This window comes from Ostrea edulis, chromosome 6, assembly GCF_947568905.1.
Source record: "Ostrea edulis chromosome 6, xbOstEdul1.1, whole genome shotgun sequence".
NCBI lineage: Eukaryota > Metazoa > Mollusca > Bivalvia > Ostreida > Ostreidae > Ostrea > Ostrea edulis.
In genome coordinates this window covers 30994028-31008637 of record NC_079169.1, presented here as the reverse complement: position 1 = coordinate 31008637, position 14610 = coordinate 30994028, and the positions used below count along the sequence as shown (strand labels likewise).

Sequence of the window (14610 nt, the reverse complement as noted above, 5' to 3'; positions counted from 1 at the left end):
TGTCAACACAACCTCATCATCAAGTAGTGTAAGTGTCAACACAACCTCATCATCAAGTACTGTAAGTAACAATACAACCTCATCATCAAGTAGTGTAAGTAACAACACAACCTCATCATCAAGTACTGTAAGTAACAACACAACCTCATCATCAAGTACTGTAAGTAACAACACAACCTCATCATCAAGTACTGTAAGTAACTACACAACCTCATCATCAAGTACTGTAAGTGTCAACACAACCTCATCATCAAGTACTGTAAGTGTCAACACAACCTCATCATCAAGTACTGTAAGTAACAACACAACCTCATCATCAAGTACTGTAAGTAACAACACAACCTCATCATCAAGTAATGTAAGTAACAACACAACCTCATCATCAAGTAGTGTAAGTAACAACACAACCTCATCATCAAGTAATGTAAGTAACAATACAACCTCATCATCAAGTAATGTAAGTAACAACACAACCTCATCATCAAGTAATGTAAGTAACAACACAACCTCATCATCAAGTAATGTAAGTAACAACACAACCTCATCATCAAGTACTGTAAGTGTCAACACAACCTCATCATCAAGTACTGTAAGTGTCAACACAACCTCATCATCAAGTACTGTAAGTGTCAACACAACCTCATCATCAAGTACTGTAAGTAACAACACAACCTCATCATCAAGTACTGTAAGTAACAACACAACCTCATCATCAAGTACTGTAAGTAACTACACAACCTCATCATCAAGTACTGTAAGTGTCAACACAACCTCATCATCAAGTACTGTAAGTGTCAACACAACCTCATCATCAAGTACTGTAAGTAACAACACAACCTCATCATCAAGTAGTGTAAGTGACAACACAACCTCATCATCAAGTACTGTAAGTAACAACACAACCTCATCATCAAGTACTGTAAGTGTCAACACAACCTCATCATCAAGTACTGTAAGTAACAACACAACCTCATCATCAAGTACTCTAACTCACAACACAACCTCATCATCAAGTACTGTAAGTAACAACACAACCTCATCATCAAGTACTGTAAGTAACAACACAACCTCATCATCAAGTACTGTAAGTGTCAACACAACCTCATCATCAAGTAGTGTAAGTGTCAACACAACCTCATCATCAAGTAGTGTAAGTGTCAACACAACCTCATCATCAAGTAGTGTAAGTGTCAACACAACCTCATCATCAAGTACTTTAAGTGTCAACACAACCTCATCATCAAGTACTGTAAGTGTCAACACAACTTCATCATCAAGTAGTGTAAGTAACAACACAACCTCATCATCAAGTACTGTAAGTAACAACACAACCTCATCATCAAGTAGTGTAAGTAGCTACACAACCTCATCATCAAGTACTGTAAGTAACAACACAACCTCATCATCAAGTAGTGTAAGTAACAACACAACCTCATCATCAAGTACTGTAAGTAACTACACAACCTCATCATCAAGTAGTGTAAGTAACAACACAACCTCATCATCAAGTACTGTAAGTGTCAACACAACCTCATCATCAAGTACTGTAAGTAACAACACAACCTCATCATCAAGTACTGTAAGTGACAACACAACCTCATCATCAAGTAGTGTAAGTGTCAACACAACCTCATCATCAAGTAGTGTAAGTGTCAACACAACCTCATCATCAAGTACTGTAAGTAACAATACAACCTCATCATCAAGTAGTGTAAGTAACAACACAACCTCATCATCAAGTACTGTAAGTAACAACACAACCTCATCATCAAGTAGTGTAAGTGACAACACAACCTCATCATCAAGTACTGTAAGTAACAACACAACCTCATCATCAAGTACTGTAAGTAACAACACAACCTCATCATCAAGTACTGTAAGTAACAACACAACCTCATCATCAAGTAATGTAAGTAACAACACAACCTCATCATCAAGTACTGTAAGTAACAACACAACCTCATCATCAAGTAGTGTAAGTGACAACACAACCTCATCATCAAGTACTGTAAGTAACAACACAACCTCATCATCAAGTACTGTAAGTAACAACACAACCTCATCATCAAGTAATGTAAGTAACAATACAACCTCATCATCAAGTACTGTAAGTAACAACACAACCTCATCATCAAGTACTGTAAGTAACAACACAACCTCATCATCAAGTAGTGTAAGTGTCAACACAACCTCATCATCAAGTACTGTAAGTAACTACACAACCTCATCATCAAGTACTGTAAGTAACTACACAACCTCATCATCAAGTAGTGTAAGTGTCAACACAACCTCATCATCAAGTACTGTAAGTAACTACACAACCTCATCATGAAGTAGTGTAAGTAACAACACAACCTCATCATCAAGTAGTGTAAGTGTCAACACAACCTCATCATCAAGTACTGTAAGTAACTACACAACCTCATCATCAAGTACTGTAAGTAACAACACAACCTCATCATCAAGTACTGTAAGTGTCAACACAACCTCATCATCAAGTAGTGTAAGTAACAACACAACCTCATCATCAAGTACTGTAAGTAACAACACAACCTCATCATCAAGTACTGTAAGTAACAACACAACCTCATCATCAAGTACTGTAAGTAAAAACACAACCTCATCATCAAGTAGTGTAAGTAACAACACAACCTCATCATCAAGTACTGTAAGTAACTACACAACCTCATCATCAAGTAGTGTAAGTAACAACACAACCTCATCATCAAGTAGTGTAAGTGTCAACACAACCTCATCATCAAGTACTGTAAGTAACTACACAACCTCATCATCAAGTAGTGTAAGTAACAACACAACCTCATCATCAAGTACTGTAAGTAACAACACAACCTCATCATCAAGTACTGTAAGTAACAACACAACCTCATCATCAAGTAATGTAAGTAACAATACAACCTCATCATCAAGTACTGTAAGTAACAACACAACCTCATCATCAAGTACTGTAAGTAACAACACAACCTCATCATCAAGTAGTGTAAGTGTCAACACAACCTCATCATCAAGTACTGTAAGTAACTACACAACCTCATCATCAAGTACTGTAAGTAACTACACAACCTCATCATCAAGTAGTGTAAGTGTCAACACAACCTCATCATCAAGTACTGTAAGTAACTACACAACCTCATCATGAAGTAGTGTAAGTAACAACACAACCTCATCATCAAGTAGTGTAAGTGTCAACACAACCTCATCATCAAGTACTGTAAGTAACTACACAACCTCATCATCAAGTACTGTAAGTAACAACACAACCTCATCATCAAGTACTGTAAGTGTCAACACAACCTCATCATCAAGTAGTGTAAGTAACAACACAACCTCATCATCAAGTACTGTAAGTAACAACACAACCTCATCATCAAGTACTGTAAGTAACAACACAACCTCATCATCAAGTACTGTAAGTAAAAACACAACCTCATCATCAAGTAGTGTAAGTAACAACACAACCTCATCATCAAGTACTGTAAGTAACTACACAACCTCATCATCAAGTAGTGTAAGTAACAACACAACCTCATCATCAAGTAGTGTAAGTGTCAACACAACCTCATCATCAAGTACTGTAAGTAACTACACAACCTCATCATCAAGTAGTGTAAGTAACAACACAACCTCATCATCAAGTACTGTAAGTGACAACACAACCTCATCATCAAGTAGTGTAAGTGTCAACACAACCTCATCATCAAGTAGTGTAAGTGTCAACACAACCTCATCATCAAGTACTGTAAGTAACAATACAACCTCATCATCAAGTAGTGTAAGTAACAACACAACCTCATCATCAAGTACTGTAAGTAACTACACAACCTCATCATCAAGTAGTGTAAGTAACTACACAACCTCATCATCAAGTACTGTAAGTAACTACACAACCTCATCATCAAGTAGTGTAAGTAACAACACAACCTCATCATCAAGTACTGTAAGTAACAACACAACCTCATCATCAAGTACTGTAAGTAACTACACAACCTCATCATCAAGTACTGTAAGTGTCAACACAACCTCATCATCAAGTACTGTAAGTGTCAACACAACCTCATCATCAAGTACTGTAAGTAACAACACAACCTCATCATCAAGTACTGTAAGTAACAACACAACCTCATCATCAAGTAATGTAAGTAACAACACAACCTCATCATCAAGTAGTGTAAGTAACAACACAACCTCATCATCAAGTAATGTAAGTAACAATACAACCTCATCATCAAGTAATGTAAGTAACAACACAACCTCATCATCAAGTAATGTAAGTAACAACACAACCTCATCATCAAGTAATGTAAGTAACAACACAACCTCATCATCAAGTACTGTAAGTGTCAACACAACCTCATCATCAAGTACTGTAAGTGTCAACACAACCTCATCATCAAGTACTGTAAGTGTCAACACAACCTCATCATCAAGTACTGTAAGTAACAACACAACCTCATCATCAAGTAGTGTAAGTGTCAACACAACCTCATCATCAAGTACTGTAAGTAACTACACAACCTCATCATGAAGTAGTGTAAGTAACAACACAACCTCATCATCAAGTAGTGTAAGTGTCAACACAACCTCATCATCAAGTACTGTAAGTAACTACACAACCTCATCATCAAGTAGTGTAAGTAACAACACAACCTCATCATCAAGTACTGTAAGTGTCAACACAACCTCATCATCAAGTACTGTAAGTAACTACACAACCTCATCATCAAGTACTGTAAGTAACAACACAACCTCATCATCAAGTACTGTAAGTAACAACACAACCTCATCATCAAGTACTGTAAGTAACTACACAACCTCATCATCAAGTACTGTAAGTAACTACACAACCTCATCATCAAGTAGTGTAAGTGACAATAAAAACAAAGACACGTTTCTGAGATGATCAAAATGAATGGGGTGTTGTTTACATCAGGTGTTGTTTACATCAGGTGTTGTACTCTTGTTCGTATTTGTTTAATTGATTTTTGTGGGACACCCACAAACTTTTAAATTAGAAAAAAAAAAGAATGTGTTATAAAGGCTTTATCTTTTATTGTTTACTGTCTCACTATTATAAATAAACCAGATTTTATGTAGGTAGGGTCTATACTTTTAAAAATTTGGCGGTAGTTGAGATAACAGATTAGGGACTTTTAATCAGTGTTCAAATTTCTATATCTTAAAACAATGCAACATAACTTGAACATTTTCACTGGCCAGTTGTCCCAACCATGATAAGCTTTTTTAATAATCCTACAAAAACCTGCTTTATTACTATAATTTTCATGTTTGTGTATTCACCGATAATGTAAGGATGCACTGGTTATTGTATGATGTTAAAAGTTAACACTCTGCAGTACATGTCATAGAAATCCGTACTAAGAATAGTGACTTCATTTCCTACCATGTCGAGATTCTCTGTTCTGGCACAGGTTACAACTAGTATAGTAATACATGTATGAAAGTTATGAAGTAACACATTCCAAAGTCGCAACTCATTTAACACATCACAATATTTATTTTCAATATTCTGTGCATTTAAAAAAGGAAATTATAAACCACTGAGGCACATTTGTCAATTCTGGGATTTTCTGATAACAGGGCGAGTTTAACTGGGACTCCAACACCCAGTCGCTGGTGCTAGGAGCATTTTTCTACGGCTACATCATCACTCAGATTCCTGGGGGGTGGCTGGCAGAAGTTTTTGGTGGGAAGAAACTGTTTGGACTCGGTGTACTGTGCACGGCCATCCTAACCCTGCTGACCCCTCTAGCTGCTCGGTGGAATCTGTACGTCTTCATTGCTCTCCGAGTCATAGAAGGAATAGGAGAGGTAACATAATGCAGAACATATTATTATCTAAAGTCACACACATGTAATATATGTGAATATTGACCCCTAAATACAGATAAACATGCATATTTTGTGTGATATGAATACACACCTGTGTTTTGTAGGGGGTGACATTTCCTGCCATGAATGCTATGTGGGGAAAGTGGGCTCCTCTCTGGGAGAGAAGCAAACTACTCAGTTTTACTTATGCTGGTGAGTGGAAATTTGAAATGAATTTAGGTGCTGACTGCCATCATGAGTCCACATTTAGTTGAATTTGGATTAAGTCACAACAGTTAGCGTTTTGCTCAGTTTACCCAGCACTTGAAGCATCTTGCACAGCAAAAAAGCCATTATCCTTTGGATTATGATGCCTATTTTAAGGCAATGACTTTAGTTATCAAAAAACTTCAAAATGATTAGCTGTTACTGTTTGGAAGTCAAATGATTTGTTCAATAAAATGCAGTATTTATGATTCCTTAAGGAAATAACTTTTTCTTCAAATAGCCAAATTACAGGTAGGTATCCTTCCAAAGTGCGACATCATATAAATTCCTGTAATGCCACACTGACAGAATTAGAGGCTCTTAAAATCTGGCTTGAAATTAAAACATTGCATAATGTAAACATCTAGAGAAGTTAAATTGCTATGCTAATTTCTTTCTCTCTCTCTGTCTGTCTCTCTCTCTCTCTCCTTTTGTTTTTAATCCCTGAAGGTCTCGTTATAAAGGGGAATAGTGCATCTCGCCTACATGATCATATTAATCGAAATTACCTGTTGCTATTCCAGATTAAATTATTTTCATCTACATTTTGTTCTATTAACTTTTATTAAATGCCAAGGTATATGTAAGAAGTGTAGGAATGTTAACAGAGACTCTTAATTGTAGGAATATGCTTTAAAGCACAAAAAAGTACACATACAATATTGCATCTTTCATATCGGAAAATTATTTTAGTCTTATTTCTCCCCTAATTTTTATTTCCCACTTTTCATGACTTAACATTCAGGAAATCTACAGTGGAGCACAACTTTTATTCGCGGCTACGTTATTTCACGATTCACCTATGATAAACTGGTTTGCAGCGAGTAATTTTTGCAATCAAGCTTATGGCAGACAATAAAAGTTGCTTTACAGTATTCACTGACTGGCTTATAATAAAAATGTACACATATTAGAACTCTTCAGTATGCAATAATCTAGGATAAAACACTTACTGAATCTTTGAATCCTGTGCCTTTCAGAGGTCATAAATCTTAATAGTCCTCAGGCTTTACATTATGTGTTTTTGTGACTCAGTATAAGCCTCAACTACTCCCTACAGAGTCTAGAGAAAGATCAAAATATACATGTATTCTTATACCACTATGCAGTGAGTTGCGAATGGTACAATATTTTTGAACCATCAGTCCTGATCTTTTTATTGCAGCTCCTCTAAAACTGCTATACAGAATTTCATGAAACTTTTGTAGTTGATAAGGACTTCCTGTGTAGATGTGCGTATTCTCAGGAAATTCTAACTTGATTTGATTTGTTGGAGTTATGCCCCTTTTGACCATAGAATACCCTAAATCTGGATATTTTTGCGAATTTGAGTAAAAAGCCCATATAATTATTTTTGTTTCTTATTTTTGCGAATTTATGCTGGAGCTAAGAATAAATCGACAAATAAATTCCATCGTACGAATGTATGTCATTTAAATTCAGTTCTGTAAACTCAGCAGACATTTGTTTATATACTGATAAAGACCCTCGCTAGGCGTGGGTGCATTGAAAACTAAATTACAAAATTTAATTATGTCTTTTTCTAGCTTTTAAAAGTAATACCGAACGTGACAATATACCAAACTATCTACGGTATAGGATAGTCAATAAAACGTGTATATTTGATGAAATCAATTTATTCTCTATTTCAAAAAAGTACTGATAAAACAACACGTGTAAACACATATTAAAAAACGCGTGAAACATCTGGAATAAATCTGAGTTAAAACTGAACATCGATAAACTACCTATAACCCGCCAGATTAGTTACGCACGAGTGATATCAAATAAATCGCCAGTATTGATCACTATGTATACACCTGGGAGTTTAATACAACTGACCATCGAATTGATGGATCTAGAAATTTTTTACGGTAGTTATTTTTGAGAAAAATATTTTTGTGAATCCAACTGACTTACAAAAATGCTAAAAATTAATCAACAGCAAAAATAACCAGATTTACGGTACTAATTGGTGCAACTTGCATGAACTGGATTTCAAGCTTATGTAATTAAAACATTTCTCTTTTGATATTTTACACAATTTAGATTTCTAAACAATATTACGCATGACTTGAGTAGTTACATGCGTAAAAACAGTACAGTTTAGCACTGAGGCATAAGAATTTTTGTGCTGTATGCATAGCATTGTCATTCATTGTGTGTAGCATTGTCATTTATTGTTGGGACATGAGGTATGTGAGCTTGTTCACCTTTTCTTTTAAGGGAGATAAGGAAGAAAGAAGAAATGGTTATTTTCAGTGCATGTCAACATTAGCATTATGAATTCATTATATGAACTTTTAAGTGATTCTTTGAAGTGCTTGAAAACCAAATTCTGTCACCACTATGGATTTTGACATGAAGGCACAAGCAGTGGTAATTCATAGAATTTTGTTTAAAGCTCAGAAAGATGCCCATTTGAACAAACAGTGGCAGTTGTGTGTCCAGAGATGTAGTATATTGATGTGATAAGCATTTTTTAAATTTGTTATTTGGGAGTAAATCTAATAAGTCTTCATGTTACATGTGTTCAGTTCTGCTAAAATTATGCATGCCAGGCTAGGAGAGGTAATGGGTTGTAGAATACCACCATTGCTACAATGATCGAAATACTGATGAAAAACCAGAGTATGGAACATAACATGGGCTACCCCTCGTTTAGCCCTGTACATTAAAAGATGATACCGGGTAATGATTCCTTTCTCTGTTACAGGTGCCCAGCTAGGGACTGTGTTCTCAATGCCTATCTCAGGAATTCTGTGTAAATCGAACTTTTTAGGTGGCTGGCCATCTGTATTCTATGTGTTTGGTAAGTCAGAATCTACATTGCATTTGAATGATACAGAAAAATTTCACAAACATGTGCTCATGTCTTTGATGATGATCAAATGAGTCTTTTTGTTGTGTAAGATCACAAAGAGTCTCATTTAATTTGTTATAGAACTAAGTCAGTCCTGAGGGAGAGGAATATATTCTTTATATGCATCTATACTTGTACAAGATATAGAGTGTTGTTACAAAAGGTAATTAATGGACAGCTTACTCATTATGTAAGGCTTTGTCAAGCAATGTTGGAGCATGGGGTATGTGAGCTTGCTCATCTCTGCTTTCTTTCATTAACATACAGCTTACTCTGGATATATTGAAATTCTTTTTCTTTTGATATAACCAAAGTTCAAAGTCAGCGAAATCAGAAATATCAACCATATTGGAAACTTAGTTTTACATCTCGATCCCAATTACAAAAGCATAATATAAACTCAAAGCAATTGTGTTGTTCGTTTGAAATTCATCAACCTTCCCGCGAATTCTTCAGACATCTCAGCTAGGACTTTGCTAGAAATCTTTATATTCGATGATGTAGCATATTTAAACCACTTCAAGAGATAGTCATCAATCTCTGTATGGTTTCTCTTTGGGGAAAATTTGTATGACTCAACATCTTTGATGATAGCAGCACGCTGTTTGAAAATCTTGGTACAAGTACTGGGATGAATCCAGAACTCCTACGCTATTTCAGACGTTCAAGTTCTTATTTATTGTGGTTACTAATTCTTACTTTGTGTCGAACAATGAAGGTTTTCTTTTTTGTGAGGTGGCCATTTTTAATAATGATCTCGTCCCCAAACTAAGAAAGAGGGTCCTACTAAACTGTTATTTTTTCTCTTTTAAAAACTTAATATAATGAAAACTAACCAAGTGAGAAACAAATCAAATGACACTTCCATCCCTACCTGTGTAATTATGACGTCACCCACCGTGATGACTACCCTTTAGGGAGTCTTCAGTATAAAAACAACGCATTATCACTTCAGTAGAGTAACTGATTTCACCAGTGATATTTCTGTATATAAACGATTTTCATAAAACCATTACTTTGATGCAAAAAAAATGGGAGACTGAGGCTGGAGATTCTGTTTTATTTCAATAAAAGCAATATTTCCAAATAAGCAATTTCAGTATAAGTGGCGTAAGCTGTAAGTTGATTTGACGAGAGTGTAATTTTGCCGATATTTTGAACAGGTGCCCTTGGCTGTGTGTGGTTTGTTATATGGATGTTGATTGTTCACGACACACCCGCCCAACATCCAGGGATCTCCAAGGAGGAGAGAGAATACATTGAGACATCTGTGGGGACTCGATTAGTAAGAAACTAAAAAATAGTTCTCTGTACATCTCATAACAAAAGGTGTAACATGTATAGCATTCCTTTACACATGATTCAGTATAATTCATGTCACTATAACATTCATTTGCAAGTGATACAGTATGATATATTTAACGAATGACTCTAATTCTGGGGCATGTTATACGAGTATAACCTGGTTTTGGTCAGTTTTATAGCGCTTTATAATCTGCAAAGACAAAGGTACTAATCTTCGTTTATCAAAATTTACATAAGTTCTGCTCAATAATTCACTTAACAACCACAATGAAGCATCTAGCTGTGAAGGCAGCCATCTTAGTTCTACGGAGCCTATTTATCAAAATATTGAAGGTGAAGTTTGAAGTCTGTCATGACAGAAAATATGTGTAGGCTATGCATGCAATGCATATTTCACTGAGGTTTAAAGATCGAAGTCGCTCAGGTCTGACAGATTGAGAAAATACAGGAAACTGCATTGTTTAGGCCTACCCAAAATAAGTCTTCAAATATAATAATATAATATAAAATGTATTTCAAAATGAACAGGGCAATGTTTACTTTTTAAATCCTTGCTTTGAATATAATATCTTTGTTTTAATCTATTATTTGACCATCATACAAAAAAAGATGTTTTACAACAGTGATTTGTGTAAGAGTAGATTCTATACATCTTGCTTGACAAGGAAAAAATAATCTGTGTAAAGTAGTACAGTATAACAGAATGCATCTTGTCTCTACATCAGTTTATTACAGAATGCCGAGTACATGTTATTAAAGAGTATGCAAACACGTGGTTATCAGTGTGTGCGGTAAACAGGGATAATCTCAGAGTTTGATATATACAATGCATATACGTTACATCCCCCTTCTTTAATTATTCTTATTTTACATTATAAGAGAGTGAAAAAATACTGCAAAATTAACAAAGTGTTATGAATTAAATTAATAATTCAGAGTTATGATAAAAATAAGAACTATCTTTTGTCTCTAAAATATCGGGATATATATTTACACCATATATATATATTTGAGGATTATTATGCCTCATCACTTTATATAATCACTTATACATTTTGAAGTCCTCGTATCGTTTCGGCAATTTAATTTCTCTGGTAGATCTCCTGGTCGAAGTCAGAGCATAATTGGTCTTATCTGCTGACGGTGGTTTATGATTTTCAATTGTAGTCTTATCTGCTGATGGTTGTGTGTTTTCGGCTGTGCTAACGGTCTTATCTGTCACTACCTCGTTATTTTCGACAAATGGCTCATTTGTGCAACGCAAATGTTTTCTGTTTCGTCGATAGAGGCGACCATCCTCCGTGATCACTTGATACGAGCGGATGTTTACTTTTTCGTTGACCTTTGCCTTCGTCCAATTTTTTTCATGTCCAAAAGGTCGAATTCTCACGGTTTCCCCACTTTTAATCTCTGGTAGGTCTTTCGCTGTGCGATTGTAGTAAAATGCTGATCTATGTTTCCGTTCTCTCAATCGCTCTTTGACATTTGGGGTTAGGGCTGGTTTCAAAAGTTCGGTTTTGATTGGTAGCAGAGTTCTTGTACGGCGTGCCATTAGTCGTTGAACTGCAGAAGTTCCAATATTTTCAGAGGGAGTATTTCTCCAATCTAATAGAGCGAGGAAAGGATCGCTTTTATCTAATTGGCATTTCTTCATTAGGTTTTTTGCAATTCTAACTGCATTTTCAACTTTCCCATTAGATTTTGGGTACAATGGCGATGACGTAGTATGCTTGAACTCATAGTTCTCTGAGAAATAAGCAAATTCCTTGCTATTGTAAGGCGGGCCGTTGTCTGAAATCAAAATTTCAGGAATTCCGTGTCTGGCCATTTGTGCCTTGAGTTTGGTGATGACTTCCTTTGATTTTTTATCATGTAGACGATCAATTTCAAAAAAATCGGAATAGTAATCAACAGTGATGAGATATTGTTTGTCATTAAATTGAAAGAGGTCAGTTCCAATTTTCTGCCATGGTCTATCGGGAATTTCATGCGAAATGAGAGTTTCTTTGCCTTGCTCACCCTGTATGGTAGCGCAGACTGGACATTCCTTGATAAAAGATTCGATATCTTTCATCATGTTTGGCCAATATAGTGATTCTTTGGTTCTACGGTAACATCCTTGAATACCAATGTGGCTGGAGTGTACCTTTTGAAGAATTTCACCTTTCAATGTAGGTGGAATAACAATGCGGTCTCCTTTGAAAATTAAACCATCCTGTGAAGTCAATTCGTCTCTGAATGTGTAGAAGATCTGTATATCGGGTGTCAGTTCATCTCGCTCCGGCCAACCATCTTTGATTGTTTTGTACAGCTTTTGCATTGTTTCATCACGCGAGTTTGCAGATTTGATTTTCTTTAGAGTTTCGGACGAGATGGTGACGTATTCACTCATTGTAACGGACTCTGCATCTTTTTCAGATTTTGCACGGTCGGTAATGGCGAGTACTCTGTCTTCAGAATCATTTCTTTGTATCTGTACAGTTGGCAGATAGGCGCGACTCAGTGTATCAGCAAGATACATTTCAAGACCTCGTTTGTATGTGATCTCGTAATCAAACTTCTGAAGACGCAAGAGCATTCGTTGAAGACGTTTAGGAGCGGAAACTAAACTTTTCTTGCTGATGATTTCTAGTGGTTTGTGGTCTGATTCCACTTTTACTTTCCGTCCAAGTGTGTAATGCTCAAAGCGTTCCATGGCAAAGAGAACAGCGAGTAGTTCCTTTTCAATCTGTGCGTAGTTGACTTCGGTAGGCGTTAATGCACGGGATGCATATGCAACGGGTTGCTCATTTTGTATGAGACAGGCTCCTAGTCCGCGTTCAGATGCGTCACACTGTACCGTCGTCGGTAGGTTAGGATCAAAGAAACGAAGTATAGGACTCGTAGATAGTAGTTTTTTCAATTCGTCAAATGTTTTGCCATGTACAGCCATGTACAGCATTGTCCCACACAAATTCCGATTCTGCTTTTAGTAGGTCTCTGAGGAGATAACGAACAGTGATCAATCTCATAACATAACATAATTGTTTAATACGATCTGCTACACAGAGTGTTTATTGAATCTAAAATATCACAATTTATACTAGTTCTGGGGTTCAGATTTAAGATGAATCTTATTGTTTTATTTTGACGAACTTGTAGCTCTTTCTTCAAGGATTTAGATAAGCTTTCATACTATGCAGAAGAGCAATAGTCAAAGTAGCACTGAATAAGTGCAGAAGATAATGTTAACCTTGACCTTTTATTCAACCACTTTCCATTTCTATAAAGGAAATTAAGTCTGGAGTTGACCTTGGACACAATCTCATCCACTATGAGATGACATTTTAAAAATTTATCAATTGTTATTCCCAGATATTTTACGAACTCACTAGATTTAATAACATAACCGTGACATTTAACCTCAAACTGACCTTCATTTTTTAGTTTGTGACTAGGGCCAAAAAGAATAGACTCGGTTTTTCCAAGATGGAAAGATAACTTGTTATCTATAAGCCACTCGAAACATCTCTCTAACACTTTACCAAGTTTATCAGAGATTGCATTTGGGTCTCTGTGTGAGTACAAGATTGCACTGTCATCTGCATATAGGATAAGCTTACAGTCTGCATCTATACTGATACACATATCGTTTACGTAACATAAAAACAATAAAGGACCCAATATGCTTCCTTGAAGTACACCACAAGTAATAACCTCTGTCTTTGAAAGAACACCTCCACATCCTACCACCTGAGACCTGCCTGTTAAATAAGATTTAAACCATTGGTTGTCTATTCCCATAATTTCTAATTTATTACTTAAAATTTCATGGTCCACCGTATCAAAGGCTTTTTAACTCACCTGAACCAAAGGTTCAAGTGAGCTTTTCTGATCGCTTTTTGTCCGTCGTCTGTCTGTTAAACTTTTCACATTTTCGACTTCTTCTCCAGAACCACTGGGCCAATTTCAACCAAACATGGCCAAAAGCATCCTTGGGTGAAGGGCTTTCAAGTTTGTTCAAATGAAGGGCCATGTCCCTTTCAAAGGGGAGATAATCACAAAATTGCAAAAATAGAGTGGGGTCATTTAAAAATCTTCTTCTCAAGAACCACTGGGCCAGAAGAGCTGAAATTTACCTGAAAGCTTCCTGACATATTGCAGAATCAAGTTTGTTCAAATCATGGCCCCCGGTGGTAGGATGGGGCCACAAGGGGGGGATCAAAGTTTTACATACAAATATATAGGGAAAAACTTTAAAAATCTTCTCAAGAACCACTAAGCCAGAAAAGCTGAGATTTACATGAAAGCTTCCTGACATAATGCAGATTCAAGTTTGTTCAAATCAT

The 14610-nt window shown here is 36.1% G+C and overlaps 1 protein-coding gene across 3 annotated transcripts in view; it reads left to right on the top strand.

Moving 5' to 3' along the window:
• LOC125646649 (sialin-like) overlaps window positions 1–14610 on the top strand; it is a 35541-nt gene that overhangs the window by 5173 nt on the left and 15758 nt on the right. For 2 of the 3 annotated variants that reach the window (XM_048873120.2, XM_048873117.2), the window contains exons 3-6: window positions 5617–5847; window positions 5973–6060; window positions 8831–8926; window positions 10141–10262. In XM_048873120.2, coding sequence (XP_048729077.1) covers window positions 5617–5847; window positions 5973–6060; window positions 8831–8926; window positions 10141–10262 — 537 coding nt within the window. The remainder of the gene's footprint in view (window positions 1–5616; window positions 5848–5972; window positions 6061–8830; window positions 8927–10140; window positions 10263–14610) is intronic. The other variant, XM_048873119.2, reaches the window with a different exon arrangement.